Genomic DNA, 18,827 nt, shown 5'->3' on the forward strand with positions numbered 1-18,827 from the left:
GGGGATGAGGGAGGGAGGTGGGGTGGAGGAGAAAGGGGGTGGGGGAGCGCAGCCCCTCATACATATTCAGGAGGGGTCTTGAATGGGCAGAGGAGAAATAAAGCAGATGGAATTCATGTTAAAGAACAGCCACAATCGCCCTCCAAAAACAAGGAGAGAAAAGCGGGCAGCCTTAAAGGAACGTAGGGAGCAGCGTTTATCCAATTAGCAGGGTTGTCAAATTGAATTTACTCAGAATGGAGGGGGAAGCCAAGGGGGAAGGAGGGAAATTAAGTGTCTAGGGCATGGGGGGAGCACGATATTGAAGAAAGGACGCGGGTTTTCTTTCTTTCTTACTCTTTAGCCTTGTCTTTTCAAGGGTTGGGGCTGTTTTCGGGGCGCGCCAAGGGGCAGTGAAAGCTGGCCTGTATACTCTGGTTTAGCACAGGGCTCCTCTCCCTGTAGCTGTGGAAAAAGGGAGGCGTATCCTGTGGGGCAAGGCCATCCTCACACCCCTGGCCCGCCTGCAGCAGGCCTGGCTCTGGCTGGTGGGTCCAGCCACCCTGGGACCACCGTGCTGCAAGCACCGCCTGAGGCAAGCCCCGTGGTGGCACTGAGGAGCCCGTGGCCGGCATGCGGGTACCATTTCATTCTTCAAGAGGCCTCATGCTCGCTGGCTGAGGAAATGCCAACGTGAAGGGGTTCACTGGGGCTCGGCAAAGTCAGCCTGATCAATGCCAGCTGGGAAGTGGTGCTCATTTCGGAGGAACTGTCAGGTGGAGAGGAGCCAGAAACTGCAGGCGTTGGGGCTTCAAGGGTGCGAGGAAGTCAGTCAGGCGAGGAGAAGGCTTTGCATCCCGTTGCTAATTTGAAGCCAGCACACCCAGTCCTCTCCCTGGTGATACCGCAGGCTGTTGTGTGGAAAGGAGCTGCCATGGGCAGTAGCTTTGTGTTGAGGAAGATTAAAAAAAAAAAAAAAGTCACAAAGATCGCTGCATGTTTGTTTTGGTTTGTTGTTGGTTTAGTTTGCATGAGCAGTTCTGTTCCAGGAAAAAGAGCTGGTTTACCTGCAAGTTTTTATTTTTGAGAGAGGTGTCTGTCGCCACTGAATTGCTCAGGATGCACTTGGGGAAAACCTGTGGTTCTTTTTTAGGGTCACCCAGTGTCCAAATGCAATATGTAGTTTGCAGGTGCACTCAACTCATCTGCCTGGTGGCAGTGCCGTGCCAGGTTTTGCTCTGGATATTTTCCTTCTCCCAGTTATGAGCATGAATTTAGCGCAGGCTTTCTCTGTTGTGACTTCATGATGGATTCACTGGGCTTACGAGTAGTCAGAGTCTTTTTTGCCTAATCACTTTAGAAGTGGTGGGGGGGGGGAACTCGGGAGCTTTCAGTGCTGCAGAGGGAAGCGGGCAAGCTTTTATCCCTGTTTGCACATACACTATGCTACCTCCTTGACTTTAAACACGGTGGTGTAATGTATTCTGTCTCTCTCTGCCCCCTCCTGACATCTCTCACTTTCCATTCAGGATCCTGCTTGATCTTGCTTCTCCCTACAGCATCTGCACCCCCATCCCATGGATGCCCACGTTGTTACATGGGAGGGAGACCCTCTCTTCTGCTGCAAACCTGTCCTTTTCTAAACCCTTTCAGAGAGAGAGTGAGTACCACTTAGCAGTGTGAAATTAATACTTTGGAATAGGGATGGGGGTTGGTAGAGGTTAGTTTTACCCTCTGGGGTGTTACTGTTTTGGGAGAAGCAGTGAAGGGGTGCCCAGATTGCCATCTATGAGGGACTTTGCAGCTGACCAGTATTTTTTTCAGCTAGAGAATTATACAGTTGTATGATGGCTTTTTTCAGACAGGATGCAAAAGTTTTGGGATCCAAGAACAATTTGCCTGATGGGATGGAGGTCTCAATCAGCTTTTGATTTCCAGCCTTGCCACCGCTTTATTCTATAACCGTGGGCCAGGTTGGTTTCCTCTTCTAGCCCTCATGTTCCCTTATTTCTAAAGCAAAGGTGTAACTGTGGCTCTTTTTTATGTTTTCTTTTGAAGCACTTTATGGAACAACAACAACAAAAATATTGCCTTGTATTAAAAACTAATGATTACAAGTAAAATTGGTGCATGCTACTGTGTAAGACATTGCTTTTTCTGAAGAGCTTAAGTCTCAATGTATAAAACAGAACTGGGAGTATCATTGTCCCTACTTGACCTGTCAGAAACAGAGACCAGCTGCAGTGAATTCTCCAGAATCACCCAGGGTGTCACCAGCTGGTAGCTGGCCCTGAGTTGCTGCAGCCTTTGCCTTAGTGCAAAGCAGCCCCTTCCCCTTCCTGTCATTCCTCCCTGCACAAACATCCTGCTCAGGGCTCTGGCCACCTGACACAACCCCAAACCACCCTCATGTGCATCGTGGAGTTTTTGCTGTCTCCCAGTCTGCATTTGCCTGCCTACAGAGCTGGGATATGTGGTACGGGGATGCTGCCCCAGAGTTGGGGCAGAGGCTGGTTCCTATTTGGGAGCCTTGTAAATCAGACAGGTGGCAGTAACAAGGGCTGCTGGGTCAGCTCTTGTTAAGCAGGAGGGGGCTTGGGGCTGTGAGCAGCATTTCCTCAGTAAAACCTTCAGTTTCTAATCAGCAAACACCTCTCCTGCTGCCTGTGCTTAATTCAGATCCCTTTTTCCTTTCGAGCTTTATCGCCCCCCCCTCTCCCCAATGCGCACGCCTTTATTCCCTTTTATATCTTCAGCTCTGTTTTTTCTTTCTTGCTCCGCTGCCTTTGCAGTGCCCTCTGTCCCTGTGGTACAGCTGGGGTTGTGCATGGGGGCCTCGGTGGGTTTTAAGTGTGTGGAGGGAAGCCGAGCCGACAGATTTTACACCCCCAGCACCCCCTCCATATCTGATGAAGCTCTTGTTAATTTTGTTCTCCTAATGGCCCCTCCTTTGATTTACTGGGCTGTCTGAAAGGACTTAAAGCCCTCACTCCACTGACAGGAAATTGTTATTTTAACCTGGCAGGAAAGAATTAAAAATAAATAAACAAATAATTTTTGTTTGCCCTCCCCCCTTGAAGTTCTTTAAATTACTTTTAACTCTTTCATTTCCCAGGCAGCAATTCAGCAGGCACTGTTGAGGCTGGTGGTGTCAGTGGCTGCAGAAGTGTTGGGTGTCTCATAGTGTACCTGCCTTGGGGAGAGGAGGCAGCCCTGTGGCTCCCAGTGCAGCCCGTAGCCCAGGACCACCACCTCTGGGAAGGCAACTGGAGCTCCTCCTCTGCTCCACACCTCTGTTGCCTCTCCCACTGCAGCCCACTTTGGCGGTGCTTGCGGGAATGCGGGGTGGATGGAAAGCTGCCTGATAAATAAAGTTCCTTGCTTTGCACTACTGCAGGCTGCTTAAGGGCAGCATTTTCAAAAGAGGTCAGCTCCCATTTAGGCATCGAAATAAGTTGGTTGCCTATTCAGGAGAGCTCAGCATGTCAAGAACTGAATGCTTTTGAAAATCTGGCTTCAATTGTGGAAGCTGAGAATTTCGAAATCTGGCCCTGGATCCTAATAGTTCTTTTGGAATTGATGTTTTAATTCATTTTCCTCATTATTTTTATGCTGGTGATTTACTTTTTGTACTTCACTCAGCTGTGAAAGAAATGGCCACATGTCCCTCTTTTAGAGCTCATACTCTGCCTGGAGGTTTGGGGAGGTACCATACACTTGTTGCAACACACCTCTCCTCAGTCTCTGCTCAGTACTATTCAATCTGCTCAGGGCCATGGGCAAATTTTTTGATCTCCCCTTTTTTCTCCCCACCTATTGCACTTCATCTTTTTTTCAAGACTTGGGGGCAGCCAGTTTAGTTGTTGCATCGACGTGCCTGGGTGGTCCCACCTCAAGAAGGTCCATTACACGTTTCTGTGCTTTTGGCTTTGGCCTTCTGGCCAGAGCTTCTGTGTGACGTGTAGCTGCAGGGAGGTCTCTTTGGGAACGTCTTTGCCTGTCCCCTTCCTCAGCATGGGCTCCAAGGAGCAACTCTTTTCCATCCAACATTTTTTCCCTTCTGCTGCCAAACCCATCCAGATAGGGGGAATGAGTCAGCTTTGCTCTGTAGGCTTCCAGCACTGAGGATCAAGATGATAAGCCCTATCCCAAAATGTTTCATGTATGTTGGTGGAAGGTTTTCTATCTCCAGCAAACCTTATGGTGTGAGGTGGTTTTAAGCCTAAATTAACTCAAAGTCTTTTCCGGATGAGTGTAATCAGTGACACATCAACTTGCACATCAGTGATGGGGTCAATAGTGCATGTACTGGTACAGAGAGACCTCAAGTACTTTCATGGTTATGGTCAGTGATGGTTTGCCCACAATGGCTGTGGCATTTGGTGGCTATCTTACATGGAGAAATGAACTTGAGTAACTCAGATGGTCTCCCAAGTCAATAGCTAAAGGATCTTGTACAACACTATGTGCTGGTTGATGGGGGAAACTCTTCAAAGACAAATTGTTGAGACTCTCTCCTTGGGTGAGGAGAGTGAATGCTGGGAAGGATGCGGTGAATGGGAGGGAGGTTGCTGTCTTGTTGTTTTGGCACCTGGAGGTTACTCACAGAGGATTCGCACCTGTAACAGGGTTGTGGGCTGCAGTAGCTAGAGTATGAGTCTAGCTGATTTTCCGGGTGCCTTCAGAGTATGTCCAGCCTAATGCCCAACAGCCAAGCTCTGTTGGTGCTTCTGGCTCCTCTTGACATGGAGCCATGTTAAGTTTAACCTAATTTACCCTGCCTATCAGCAGGGCTTCTCATCTTGGCCTTGCGGCCACACTATCCATGACTGTGTGACTCCTGGGAAATAGCTGCCTTGTCCTGAGCCCCCTGCGCAGGCCAGACAAGCAAGCCCATGTCAGCCTGCAAAGTGCCTCGTAAAGATGCTCCTTGCAGTGTTTGCAAAGCTTCAGCTGCAGGTTACCTGGCATCGCTTCCTTTTGAAATCACCAGCTCAGAGGAGCCTTATCTCTTCTCAGCTTTATATGAATGTCTCCTCCATGACTTCTCCCCCAAGCAATGCTCTGGGGCATGGTGAGGGGAAAGGGGGCAGCTCGTGAGGCTGTCAGAGGGTCAACACAATTTGCAAAGATGCATGCAAGCTAGCTAGCTGGATTCTTGCTGTCATGATGTGGACCTCAGCATAGCTGACCATGGGTGTTGCCCCCTACTGCACTCTAGCACCTTTGCTCTTACTAGAAGCCAAGCAGAGTCATCTGAGAATAGCTTGGTGTGATTTTCTCAAATACTCTGGTTCCTTCCTAGGAACAACTCACTGAGAATCTCATGGGAAGTCTGTGGCTGTCCTTACTTCAGGAGTTGGGAGGTTTAATTTTGGAGGTTGTGCTTAAGGGGACTTGTCTGCTCTTTTTGACCGAGCTGGCTCTGGTAAGGACATGCTTAAACAGGTGATGGCTTGAGCAGTTACCACAGTAGAAGTAGGAAGTGCTGCTCTGCAGAGTCCAAGTGCTCTTGAGGATGGTGGTTGCGACTGGCCTCGTGTGTCTGCAGGGGGAGCAGGCAATATAACTGCTGTTTGGACTGGCTGCCATGGCTGGTTTGGGCTTGGGCTTCTCCCCTGCTAATATAGACCTGCCACAGGAACAATTCTGAAATGCCTTTCAGACTCACAGGTCATCTTAGTGCTGCAGCTGGAGAGAGCTAAAAGTCCTGTAGCTGAATTATGATGTCTGTAGCGGGAAGTCTCTTCTTGACTTTAGCCCTTTGCCTTTGGTTGAAGCTGCATTCAGCCTGATATCTGATGTGTCGCTTGAGGCAGCCCCCTAGATCTTTAATCCCTCTGACCTGGCCTGTCTGCTTTAGCGCTCATCCATGACAATCTCTCCAAAACAGCCGCTGCGGTGTGCAGCTCTTCACAGCAACCTGGGTTGTGATGGGTGGCCTTGGGCTTGGAGATTGTTGATGCTCTTGAGTATGAACTTGGTGGTTTCTCCAGACAGGGTAGATCAACTCAAAATAGGCAGTGTGTTTCAGTCAGAACAGTTCATCTGAAATCTTTCCATTGATTGGATCTCTTAGTTTAGAATAAAGGTGCGTTAGGCCAAATTAGTGTGATCTGCCCTCAGCTTACTGCACTGAATTTAAACAAATTTATAACTGGGAATTTCACAGAATCACTTTGGTTGGAAAAGCCCTTGAAGCTCCTCCAGCCCAACCATTAACCTCACCCTGACTGTTCCCAACTCCACCAGATCCCTCAGCACTGGGTCAGCCCGACTCTTCAACCCCTCCAGGGATGGGGACTCCCCCCCTGCCCTGGGCAGCCCATTCCAACGCCCAACAGCCCCTTCTGCAAAGAAATACTTCCTAAGAGCCAGTCTGACCCTGCCCTGGCACAGCTTGAGGCCATTCCCTTTTGGCCTGGTGCTGGTTCCTTGGCTCAAGAGGCTCATCCCCCCTCTCTGCACCCTCCTTTCAGGGAGCTGTAGAGGGCCAGGAGGTCTCCCCTCAGCCTCCTCTTCTCCAGACTAAACCCCCCCAGGTCCCTCAGCCGCTCCCCATCAGACCTGTGCTCCAGACCCTGCACCAGCTCCGTTGCCCTTCTCTGGACACGCTCGAGTCATTCAATGGCTCTTTTTGGAGTGAGGGGCCCAAAACTGAACCCACTCATCGAGGGGTGGCCTCACCAGTGCCAAGTACAGGGGCAAGATCCCTTCCCTGTCCCTGCTGGCCACACTATTGCTGACACAAGCCAGGATGCCATTGGCCTTCTTGGCCCCCTGGGCACACTGATGGCTCATTATCAATCCCCCCCAGGTCCCTCTCTGACTGGCAGCTCTCCAGCCACTCCTCCCCAAGCCTGTAGCGCTGCTGGGGGTTGTTGTGGCCGAAGGGCAGAACCCAGCACTTGGCCATAGTGAAACTCCCCCAGTTGGCCTCAGCCCAGCGATCCAGTCTATCCAGGTCTCTCTTTTTCTCCTGAAATTGTCCCCTCCAATTCAGAACAATTCCTTCCAGAGATGTGCTCAAAAACTTTTACATCTCCTAAGGAGTCACGTCTGGATTTCTGGATTGAAACACAGGTATGCCTGGTAGCCACGTGGCCAGCATCTCAGGAACACAGTGAAACTGCAGGTTCACCTCTGTTTTCATGTAGCCTGGGACTTGTACTACTCATTTACTTTTGTGTTCAGTCTAGAATATATTCCAGACCCAGCCAAGAAGTGGCAGCAACACTTAGTGAATATCTCCAGTGACTCTTTGTTGGAAATGTTTGTATTTTGCTCTTGAAAACTGCCTGGTGTGCATTGCTGGCACACAACAGGCAAGTCTGAAACAGGTAAGGGGATGTGTGTGTGTACACATGTAGATTTGTACCGAGAACTGAGGATGGGATGTCTTGGGAGACTCCCAGCCATGCCTGGGGAGAGGCTGGAGAAGATAAATGTTTGCTTCAGTGTCTGTGGCCTGCTCAGGCCACTGGCTTGGTGAATCCCTGGGAGTTCAGGAGTGTTGGTAGAGAAGTCAGGCAGGGCTGGAAAGCAGAGGGAAGTCTGAGGGTTTCATCCCTCGTGTCTCTTGTCATCCACAGGAACCTGCTGCCGCAAATCCACTGCATCCCCTGAGGCAGCTTATGGGACCCTTCCCTGGGCGTCCCAGGACACACTGCATGGGATGGCAATGACATGTGGAAAGAAGAGACCCATGTCCCCCATCCCTTGCCTCATCCTTGCAGCTGCTAGCTGTTTTGCCAAACTGGGTGAGTTTCTGTTTTTACCTATTTGTTCCATTTAGTTTCTGGTTTGCCTTAATGCGGTTTAATGCAGCCGTGTCTGAAGCACAAAGTGGTTTCCTCTCTTCACTGCTTTCTGAATATCCTTGACCAAAGGTCTAGGTTCAAACACTCCTCCAGAGGAGAAGGGGATACAGTCGGAGCTGGACGGCTCTGTCTGGCGATGCCGAGAAGAAATGGGGCTGATGTGTATCTCCAAGCACTAGGGTGGTGAAATGCTGGGGTTTCAACCCAAGCCCCAAATTAAGGTTGACATATGGGTGATTCCCACAACCCTTCACAAAGTGGGGGTGAGTTTACCTTTAAGCTTCCCTCCAGGATGTAGCTGGCCTTGCAGGGAGAGCCATTAGGTAAATGAGCCCCAGGTGTCCTGCATTAAGTAAGCAAAGGTCAGGTGTCACACTTAGGGATAAAAGCTGGGACCACTTGCAGGCAGGGGCAGTGTCTGTCTGTGAGGTGGATGCACTTTGCAGAGTTCCCTGTTGGGGAAGGGCCTCCTGTCTCCCTGGAACTGGGCTCCAGTCAGGCCTGGCTTTTGTAAACATGGGCTGTGTAGAGATTCAGTCTGTGGCTTCCTTGGTCTTATGTGTTTGGCTTGTTGACTTGGTTGTCTCCTATCCCTTCTATGGGAAACTGCATTTCACCATTTATTCCACCCATTGTTGGTTGTGTGGTGTTGTTGTTGGGGTCAGTGGGATTGATGTTGATTATGTATAATCTGGCTGACTTGTTTGTACCCCCTGAGCTCACCCATGTACTGACCCTTTTGTATCAAATACAATTTGGTTATTACTTTATCTTTATGCTGGCTGTGTCCTTTATGCTAGGCTTAATAACTGGCAAAACAGGTGGGTGTGTGGGGAGCTAAGGGGAAGCTGCAGCACAGATGGGAGCAACGGGGAATACAAAATGTACCAGCCCTGCATTTTTTTTCCTCTGTCTTTTTTTGTGGAATCTCACAGAGCTTTCCTATTCACACTTTTTTCCTCTGTGCAGGTGAATCTCTGCAGGTCACAGTGCAACCTGCCTCCATTGTCCAAAAGCTGGGGGGCCCAGTCAGCCTGGGGTGTGTGGTGGACCCCCCCAGAGTGAACCTCACCTGGAGACTGAATGGGAAGGAGCTGCCTGGATCGGATGAGGTGCTGGGTATCCACATCGAGCAAGGGAAACTTGTCATCACAGCTCTCAACAACCACACTGTGGGGCGATACCAGTGCATCGCTTGTGTGCCCGAAGGAATCATTGCCAGTGTCCCTGCTGTGGTCACATTAGCTAGTGAGTAGCTTTAGTCCTTTACCACCCCCTTCATTGCTTGGGCTATCACTTGTGCATCTTGAGAGGCTCATCCATGCTCGCTTGCTCACGTGGGCATCAAGGGAGAGCTCCTTTGGTTTAGGCTGTCTTGCAGTATTTTTAATCATGGACTGGCTGTCATGTTGTGGCCCAGCCATGACCCGAGCAGCCTTTCCGTGTGCTGGACTGCAGACCTGTCCTGCCGTGACAGTTTTTGCAAGATACAGAGAGCAGGAAATACCTGAACATTGGGATTTGTGTACATGGTTGGTTTCCTGACTGTTGTGCGGCCTCATCTCGTTGCTGAATGCTTGACTGAGGTTACCAAAAAGCACCTGCTGGGGCTGACAGCCAAACTGCTGCTTGGGCTGCTGTAGGGCTGTTGGCAGCCCTGGCTCAGTATATGTGAAGTTTTACTGCCTTCCTGACTCATGGAAAGTGAAGTCCCTTGCCCTGTTTGTGCTGTGATGGGAACTGCGCTTTTCTGTGTTGCCCCTGAGTTCGTCACAGCCAAAGTACCAGCCCCTACACTCACACTAAGGAAAGGTTAGTCTGATTGTGGTGAGGAGGTGATCCTGAGAATTTGCATTAAGTGGCTGGGGGTCCTCTGTGTACTATTGGAAGATCCCTTGCCAGAACAAGGTGAGGGAGAGGGATGGTGAGAGAATCCTCAGTCACTTTGCAGATGACACCCAGTTGGGTGAGAGTGTTGATCTGCTCGAGGGTAGGGAGGCTCTGCAGAGAGACCTGGACAGGCTGGAGCCATGGGCTGAGCCCAGCTGGGGGAGTTTCACTATGGCCAAATGCTGGGTGCTGCCCTTGGGCCACAACAACCCCCAGCAGTGCTACAGGCTTGGGGAGGAGCAGCTGGAGAGCTGCCAGTCAGAGAGGGACCTGGGGGGGATTGATAATGAGCCATCAGTGTGCCCAGGGGGCCAAGAAGGCCAATGGCATCCTGGCTTGTGTCAGCAATAGTGTGGCCAGCAGGGACAGGGAAGGGATCTGACCCCTGTGCTCGGCACTGGTGAGGCTGCACCTCAATAAGTGGGTTCAGTTTTGGGCCCCTCACCCCAGAAAGGCCATTGAATGACTCGAGCGTGTCCAGAGAAGGGCAACGGAGCTGGTGCAGGGTCTGGAGCACAGGTCTGATAGGGTGTGGCTGAGGGAACTGGGGGGGTTTAGTCTGGAGAAGAGGAGGCTGAGGGGAGACCTCCTGGCCCTCTACAGCTTCCTGAAAGGAGGGTGCAGAGAGGGGGGGATGAGTCTCTTGAGCCAAGGAACCAGCGCCATGCCAAGAGGGAATGGCCTCAAGCTGTGCCAGGGCAGGGTCAGACTGGCTCTTAGGAAGTATTTCTTTGCAGAAGGGGCTGTTGGGCGTTGGAATGAGCTGCCCAGGGCATGGGGGGAGTCCCCATCCCTGGAGGGGTTGAAGCTTCAGGTTGACCCAGTGCTGAGGGATCTGGTGGAGTTGGGAACAGTCAGGGTGAGGTTAATGGTTGGGCTGAAGGAGCTTCACGGTCTTTTCCAACCGAGATGATTCTGTCATTCTGAGAATGGTTGCATGGAGGTGCTGAAGGCAGAGACTGAGCTGTCTTGATTTTGTAAGGCAGGCACAGATCTCGATGGGAGGAGGATAGAGGAGAGCAGAGTACCTAAAAGCACTCATAATGAGGTTTTTTTTCTTTAAGGGGCAAGAGGCTGTATTCATTACCACTGCTGTGGTCCTGGGGTGGGGCATGCTCCTCCTTTCCAGTGCTTTGTCCTCTTCCTACAAGGCTGCAGTGGCACGGCAGCAAAGAGCCACAGCTCTGAGGTAGGGACTTTGTTCCTATCTCTGAGCTTACATACATGCTCCTTGCTGCTGTCCTCTGGCATTGGCCCCAGACCAAGGAGATGTGTGCATGGGAGGAGGTGTCTTACAGTGAGGAACTTCTCTTAGAAGCACCTGGTTTTGGCCAGATGTTCTGCTCAGATGTGAGAAAGAGCTGTATCTGGATGCATCTGAGAAAGGGCAGCCCAAGGCCTGCTTGGGGATGGGGAGGCCCTGTGTGGACCACCCTTGTTTAGGCAATGGAGAGGCTGATCATCTCAGACCCATGCAGTTTTTGGTGGAGCAAGTGTGTGCAGAGGAGACCACCATCTCCAGGCAGTGACAGCCCGTGGGCATGGAAAGGCCTTCATCTTCCCAGCCAGAAGGAGTCTTGGGGCTAAGTCTTAAGAAAACAAAGAAGTGGTGAAGATGTTTGTGCAAAGTGAGGGCTGGCTTTGCTTTAAAGCCAAGAGCTATTGGTTTGTTACTGATACATTAATCAGGAGTGAAATGTTTAGGCCAGTCTGGGTGGGAGGAGGAGATGAGGGAAAGAGAGGGGAGAGCTGCTGAGCTCTGAGTCAGGGTGGGAGGGGGTTTGGCCTGAGCCCCGTGCTGAGATTAAGTTTCGGAGAACACATTCCAGAGCAGAAAGGGGGCTGTGTTTGTGCTGGTGGCCTGATAGAGGGAAGGAGGGGAGAGGTGAATGGGATTACCAAGAGCATGGTTTGCATTTAGGAGAAGAGGGTGTACACAGCTCCTCAGCCTGATCGGTTCCTTCTTAGGCTGATCCCCTTTTCTTTTGTTTTCCCCCCTCATTCCAACCCACCACCAGCAGCTCTGTCTCCTGGGACAAAGCATGGCTGTTTGGCCTATCTGTCTGCTTTGGTCTAGCATTAGTGGTGGACAGGAGACAGGTCCTAGAGCACCAGAAAGTCCCACCGTGTCCCTCAGGGCAAATGAAAGCCGCGACTGTCAGGCCTCTCCAGGGGCCAAGTCACCTTCAGCTACCAGATTGCACTTGGGGATGCGGGTACAAAAGAGGGAGACTTGCCATTGCTGTGGTCCCTGCCATGGCAAAAGCACTGCAGCTGAGGGGAAGTCAGGGATACTGGTCAGTGGAGCTCACAAAACTGGAGCGAGAGGTTGGACGAGCAAGCTAATCCATCGTGGAGGGACCTCTGTGCTGTGCTGTATGGGTCTCTTGTCCTCAAGACGAGCTAGGGATGGTAGAGGCCATGTCCCACACACCCAGACAGCCTTGAGTGGTGGAGAGCACCCAGGTGGGGAAGACAGTCAACGAGTGAAGAGAGAAAGTAGCCCAGGAAAGACATGAGGCTGAAGGTGTAGGAGGGAAACATTCTGGAAGGGTTCAAATAACCAGTTCCATGTCCATGAGTTAGAGGCTGCTTGCCACAATGACTTTGCAGCAGTCTGAAATAACAGGGGGCACCTATGTGTGGTGGGACCAAGTTTGAAAGTTATGGTAGCAGATGTGCCATGAACTCTCCCTCCTGCTCCAGCCTCTCCTCTACAGGGTTTTGGTCTGAGATGCTTCAGTGGGGACCATGGTCCTGGGGATGGAGAGGGAAGACCCTGTCAGGTTGGCATCACAGTTGATAATGTCTCTTCCAGATCGCCTGCCAGGCTGAAAGAAAACCCTCTGAAAGTCTTAGCCCCATCCAGAAATTATTTTTGGGGGGCCAGGGGAAGTGTGAAACTAGAATGTGAATGAAAGCAGCCAGGGGTGGTGTGGAAATATTTTCAACATTTAGGCTTATTTTGGAAGAGGACCTGGAGTCATTGGAAAAAGTGTCTTGCTAGGTTTCAAGGCATGTTGGTAACATCATCTGGCCAACTTTTAGGCTATTTCCACTCCTTTCTCTCTGCCTCCTTTGGAGGAAACACCCTTGGGTGCCCCAGACTGTGTGTGCCCAGTCCCTCAGGGCCTCCTTGTGTTTTGCTGACAGTCAGCAAGCAGATAACCATTGTTGCAGCACTGACAGCCACAGCGTAGCCTTGGGTCTGATACCTCCTTCTCCCATCCGTGGCACAGCAGCACCAAGTCCATCTCTGCTCCCCCTGGCTCAGAGGGCTGGTTGAAACATGATTAATTCCTCCAGCGGAGATAAAATAGCTATTGTATAGCCAGGGGGTGGAGGGATTTACAGAAAGGGGAGGATTTCTTAAAGCTACAAAAGGAGCAGCAGTTCAAGCATTACCTGGGCACTTTTTATGTCCAGTTAGAGCCAGCCTGGTGCTCCATGATCCCACGCTCAACTTTGGCAGCCCGTGGCACATCAGTGCAGATAGATACCTACATCATCATTGCTGGCCTGACTGTGCTGTGCAGGATCAGCCCTCCATGGCCCCAAGGTAGCCCTTCAGCCCATGGAGATGGGCTGGAGTCTGGGACAGTTTGATTGGGCAGGGGTGTTCCTGGTTTTCCAAGCCAGGCCCTAAGTCTTCATACAGCTGAGAGCTGCAAGGAAAAGTATTTTCTCTGCCAGGTAGCAAAGTTGCCATCGTGCCAGAAGCCCTGCTCCAGCCCCTCTCCTGGGTGAAGATGCTAGATGAAAAAGGTGTGGCTGCAGTGGGCTCTGGTGGGGCTAGATAAATCCACCAGGGACACAAACCACAGCACTGGGGTGGCGAAAGCCGTGCAACTCCCAGCGTTCAGCTGCATGAGTGGAAAATCATGGCAGTGAGCACAACAAGCCAGACCTGGGTAGCTGTGACATTTAAAAACAGAACAAAAAAAGCAGATGAGGGGTGCAGCAGGGCAACCTCACCTGCTGTGGTGTATCCCCTATGGTCTGGGATGAGAAGAGTGCAGGGTGGCTGGGTCCCAGGGATGCTGTGGGACCAGGGAGGCTCGTTGCCCCATGGCCCTCCATGGGTGCACTTGGCTTTGCGGCAGCATGGTTGGGAAGCTGGGCCTCAGCACATGGCGCTCGTGGGCAGTGACCCTGCACCTCGTCGGGCTGGGCATCCCCCAGGAATTTGCAGCTGCTTTCTGAAGACAGCCTCATTCATTTTCCTCCGCCAGGGCCTCTACTCTGACGGCTCCCTGGAGGCAATGGCGGGAGGGAAGGAGGAAAGGGGGCCGCTGCATGTTGGAAAAGCATTTGCTGAGCAGGCACTGAGGGGCTCTGGCCCCGAGGGCAGAGGTGGCGTGAGCAGGGGAGAGAAGGAAAACACAGGTGCTGTTTTGTGAGCCGGCAGAGCTGTGGCCCAAGGGCTGTGAGGTGGGAGTGGGGTGGGGGGATGCACTTGGGGATGTGCGAGCAGGAGGGAGGCTGGAGGGCTGTGCCTGTCCCAGTGGGGTGAGAAGGAGCTGGTGGTGTCAGCACCAGTGCTCAGGCTCCTGCGATCCTGAGCAGACTGACCGGAGAGCTGTAACTCCAGGCTGCTTTGACAGCTGAAGGGGGATTAGTGGAAGGTGCTTTCCCCCAGGCTAGGGGACCCCTGTCCCTGCCCATTCCCCTTCTCGGGGTCCCTGCCTTCCCTCCCTCCCCCTTCCCTACAGCAGGGAGGACTTTCACCTTGAGGGCTGGCATTTTATTTACTACTGCTTCTTCTCCAAAGTTATTTATGGTCTCTCTTTCATTTAAGCCAGTCTGTCTCGCCTGCCTTGTTGCTTGGCCCCCAGCCCTAGGATTCAGCTGGTTTCCCTCCCCACTGACAGTGATGCAGCTCGTCACATGGCTGACCCTCCCCGTGCCCCAACTCACCCCATTGTGCCTCAGAGCGGTGCGCAGATGGACACAAGCACAGCCTTTGCTTGTGCTCCCTTCTAAACAAAAAAGGGGGGGGAAAAAAAATTAAAAAATACACCCTGTTGTCCCAGCCCAGCTGGGACAGCGCTCTGTCTGTCTGCAGCACCTCCCAGCCAGCGGCTGGTGGGTGAGGACTTGCTGCTTCCCTGTGATCAAGCATGTCTTTTAAGGACAAGGACATGGGCTGGCACGCTGGGTGCCACCATATGAAAAGGAAAATCCAGCCAGCAGAGAGGGGATGTGGTTTCTCCCAGCTGCAGTGGGATTCAGGCTTGGGGTGCAAATTGCATGTTAGATGAGGGGCATGGCTGCTGCTGGCCGAGCAGCTGAAGGGGCGAGCGCTGCCTCCTCGCTGGCACTGACCCTCTCCTCCACCCCTCTGCACTTCAGTGCCTGGCGGGGGGAGGCGTGCCTGACCCCTGCATCTCAGGGGCGGTTCATTTGAAGCCCCCAGGATGAAGCTGGGTGTCTCAGCCCAGTGACGCACCCTCCATTTTTCTGTGCTGGGGCCAAGTGGGATGGGGTGGGGTGGGGGGGGAGCTTGTCCCATGCATGGAGGAGGCTGGGGGTACTCCTGAGCACCCCTCGCCAGCTCTGGCTGACCCACTGATGTTAATGGATAGCTGTATGTGCCTGCACCAGCAGGGAGCAGGGTGGTTGAGACCGCCCGTGGCCAAAATCCACTGGCAAATAAACCAGTCTTGTTTGCTGTGGGGGAGCAGGAATTTAGGGAGTAGTTTGGCAGGAAACTTGTACACTTGCGTATTGGAAAATAGCTTGTCCTAGTGCCCACCTGATGTTTTTCCCTTCTCCCCTCCTTGTTTTGCTCCAGCAGTGCCCAGTTCTTGCTCCCCCAGCCACCCTAGGATCCCTTTCTGTCCTTTCCCCCTCCGTCCACAGCTTTGCCCCTCGTCCAATGTGACCAGGCTGGGAGGGGAAGGCAGGAAGATCCAGGGGTCCTGCTCCCCACCATGGGGCTGCGGCACTCAGCTGTGGGCTGAGCGGCCGTCTCAGGGGCTGCACATGAGGGACCCACGTGTCCACCCAGCCCAAGGTCATCTCGGGGATCCCCCAGCATGGGAACATCATTTTCCAGCTCCGAGAGCATGGTGCTCACCGATGGGCTCTGTTGTGCTTTTCCTCTGGGCTCCTGGGCCCCTTCTCTCCAGGGTCTGTGTATGCATATGTCTGTGTGTACAGATCCCTGCCAGCAGTGCTGGAGCCTATGCCTTGGCTCTGAAATCTTAATTTGGCTGTGATGAATCCAGACCACCAAGGCGCACATTAATTTTCCTGATGCTCGTTTATATTTTGTTGATCAGAGAAATATGCGTGATGTGGGCAAGCAGACACTGGGCTCTCGCCTCTTCTCTACCTCTTTCCATTTCTGTGGCCCTTACTATTTTATTCCTTGATCAAATATAAAAAGCAAAGAGGAGAAAATATCCAGCACCCTTCCCCTGCCCAGCAGCAACTTTCATTGTCGGAGGAGAGTGAGGCATTGCCAGCTTTTCACAAGTTAAGAGTTAACCTTCATCTGGCTTTAATACCCAGTGGAAACATGGCTCCCCTTCTCGGCTTGTCTTAAAGGATTAATCACATTTCTGAAGTTCACCCCTATTCCTTCTTTTTATTATTATTTTTTTTTTAATTGAACAATGCCAAGAAATTCCAGAAGTATTAAGTATGTTTGCTGCAAATCATTTTTATGACATTGCAAAACCTCCCCTTTTCTTTTCAACCTCCTCCCCTTCCCTCAGATCTGGGCCCGGGAACACTGGCTCCCCTGGCAGCCACCCGGCAGCCCCTCCGCACCACGCTCAGGGAGGCTCTCTCGCCGCTTTGCCAAGAGAGCTGGTTTTTATTTAAACTCCATAAAGGATGCTGGTTTTTATTTAAACTCCATAAAGGATCTTGCTTTAATCAGAAAGTCTGCTTGAGAAATTTCATGTCACTTTTCCATGACTGTGGGTGGGAGAAGCTTGGAGCCAGAGTTGTCTTTTGCTCTTGGAGTGCTGTTGCATTTCCCAGAGAACAAAAACCACATTTTTCTGCTGGCTGGGGCTGCCAAGGGAGGCTGCCTGCCGTCCACCCGCCGCCAGTCCTCCTGCTTCCCCCCAGCTCTCCAAACTGCCCGAGGTCGCGGGCGCCACGTCCTGGGATGGGTTTTGGGGGGCGAGGGAGCTGTTGACAGCGCATGGCCGTGCCATGGTGACGGGGTGTGACGTGCTGCTTTAGCGTGGGGTTTTGAAAAGAAAGTGTGGTCTCATCCCGCTTTAGTGGCTTGGGAGACAGACATGTGTTAGTGCTGACTCCTGGGGAAGATGGGCCTGCTTGAGCCTTGATGCAACAACATGACTTGCAACCGACTGTGGGATGTGCAGTTGTCGCTAGTGGTCGCCTGGGCTGGTGCACGGCACTGTAAAAATGCATGCACAGGACTTTTTTTCTTGGCACAAAACCTTCTTCCTCCCAGCACTGGCTGACCAAGACAAACTTTGGGCTTGCAGTGCCCCGGCAAGATTTGCCATCATGCCCAGGGAGAGCGGGAACCAGTTTCATCTCTGGGAAGCTTGGCGAGGCCAGGCTGGCGTGTTCCCTTGCCCTGCCAGATCCACGGGGTTTTGCTGTGGTTCTCTGCTCCTGCTTTGAAGAAAAGGAGAAAGAAAACAAAAAGTTAAGCGACCCTCCCCTGCGCCCCAGTGCTTCTGATCCTGCCAGTGCTTCCATACTGCCTGTGACCTCCATCACAGCCTCGCAGGGGGACACGTGCTGGGATGTGGTGTTCTCACGGCGTTTTAGGGAGGGGGCAGCTGTGCCATGTAGAGGAGAAGCTGCTTTTCTTTGCAAGGCCCTCTTCTTTGAACTGGCATTGTGGTTAACCAGCCTTTGGCCATGAGATATTTGATGGGAACCAGAGTGCCTGGAGCGGAGACACCAACTGCTCAGGTGCTGGAGAAGCTCAGGGCAGCTCTGGGAGCATCCAGCATTCACACACCTGCTGTGTCACCTGGGAATCTGTACACCCTTGAAGCAGGCTGGGCTCTCTGAGTTACGGCTGCAAAGTTAGCTTCTCAGTAGCAGGATGGCAGCTATGTTTGTACTAGCAGGTGTCAGAAAGACCATTTTTGGCCACCCTTCAGTGCTGCAGTAAGTTGGCTTGTTTTTTATTCTCAGGCCAGGATTTTTTGCACCCAGTTTCTCAGCTGTGGAGCAGGCAGTTTCTCCAGAAGCTGTGTTTTAAGTAACCCATTTTGTAGGAAGGAGGAGGGGAAAAAAAAAAAAAAAGCTCTGAAACCTGGCCAGTTTCCCTAGCTGCTGGGAACAGAGCAGTCCTCTGCCAGCACAGCAATGAAACAGCCTCAGGTCAGCAGGGAAAGGATGAGCTGACACTGAGGTGATGAGCCAGCTGCTGAGATGCCCTGTCATTCCCTCTCTCTGCAGATCTCAAAGATTTCAAGTTTGATGGCCAGCACGTGATCGAAGTGGATGAAGGGAACACGGCCGTGATCGCTTGCGACCTGCCCGAAAGTCACCCCAAGGCTCAGGTCCGCTACAGCGTGAAGCAGGAGTGGCTAGAGGCCTCCCGAGGTGAGTGCCACAGGGGTCTGGCCTGCTGGGTCCCCTCCCACCACCCTTGGGTTTACCCTTCCCTACCAGCAGTAGCTTTCTCTGCCTGCTCCCTCCTCATTGTCCCTTGGCCACTGGCCTGAGCACAGGTTGGCTTAGGGCCTCTGCCAGGTCCCCCTGATCACAGAAACACAGAATTGTCTAGGTTGGAAAAGACCTTGAAGATCATCCAGTCCAACCATTGACCTAACACTGACTGTTCCCAACTCCACCAGATCCCTCAGCGCTGGGTCAGCCCGACTCTTCAACCCCTCCAGGGATGGGGACTCCCCCCTGCCCTGGGCAGCCCATTCCAACGCCCAACAACCCCTTCTGCAAAGAAATACTTCCTAAGAGCCAGTCTGACCCTGCCCTGGCGCAGCTTGAGGCCATTCCCTCTTGGCCTGGAGCTGGTTCCTTGGCTCAAGAGACTCATCCCCCCTCTCTGCACCCTCCTTTCAGGGAGCTGTAGAGGGCCAGGAGGTCTCCCCTCAGCTTCCTCTTCTCCAGACTAAACCCCCCCAGTTCCCTCAGCCGCTCCCCATCAGACCTGTGCTCCAGACCCTG

The 18,827-nt window shown here is 52.4% G+C and overlaps 1 protein-coding gene and 1 long non-coding RNA gene across 7 annotated transcripts in view; one reads left to right on the forward strand and one right to left on the reverse strand.

The window, feature by feature from the left end:
* Window positions 1-18,827, forward strand: part of BOC (BOC cell adhesion associated, oncogene regulated) — a 60,927-nt gene that overhangs the window by 24,778 nt on the left and 17,322 nt on the right. For 4 of the 6 annotated variants that reach the window (XM_026855165.1, XM_026855191.1, XM_026855184.1 and 1 more), the window contains exons 1-4: window positions 1,863-1,952; window positions 7,572-7,739; window positions 8,769-9,047; window positions 18,096-18,242. In XM_026855165.1, coding sequence (XP_026710966.1) covers window positions 7,655-7,739; window positions 8,769-9,047; window positions 18,096-18,242 — 511 coding nt within the window. In that variant the 5' untranslated portion in view covers window positions 1,863-1,952; window positions 7,572-7,654. Of the gene's footprint in view, window positions 1-1,862; window positions 1,953-7,571; window positions 7,740-8,768; window positions 9,048-18,095; window positions 18,243-18,827 lie in introns of those variants that run through there. The other 2 variants (XM_026855207.1, XM_026855175.1) reach the window with 1 other exon arrangement.
* LOC113483568 lies at window positions 6,779-18,783 on the reverse strand. Its single transcript, XR_003399049.1, has 3 exons — window positions 18,773-18,783; window positions 17,650-17,652; window positions 6,779-6,935 (listed from the first exon to the last, which is right to left on the reverse strand). It is a non-coding gene; the product is annotated as an uncharacterized LOC113483568 (long non-coding RNA).

The sequence above is a fragment of the Athene cunicularia genome (assembly GCF_003259725.1).
Source record: "Athene cunicularia isolate RWA chromosome 1 unlocalized genomic scaffold, athCun1 chr1_part1, whole genome shotgun sequence".
Taxonomy (NCBI): Eukaryota; Metazoa; Chordata; class Aves; order Strigiformes; family Strigidae; genus Athene; species Athene cunicularia.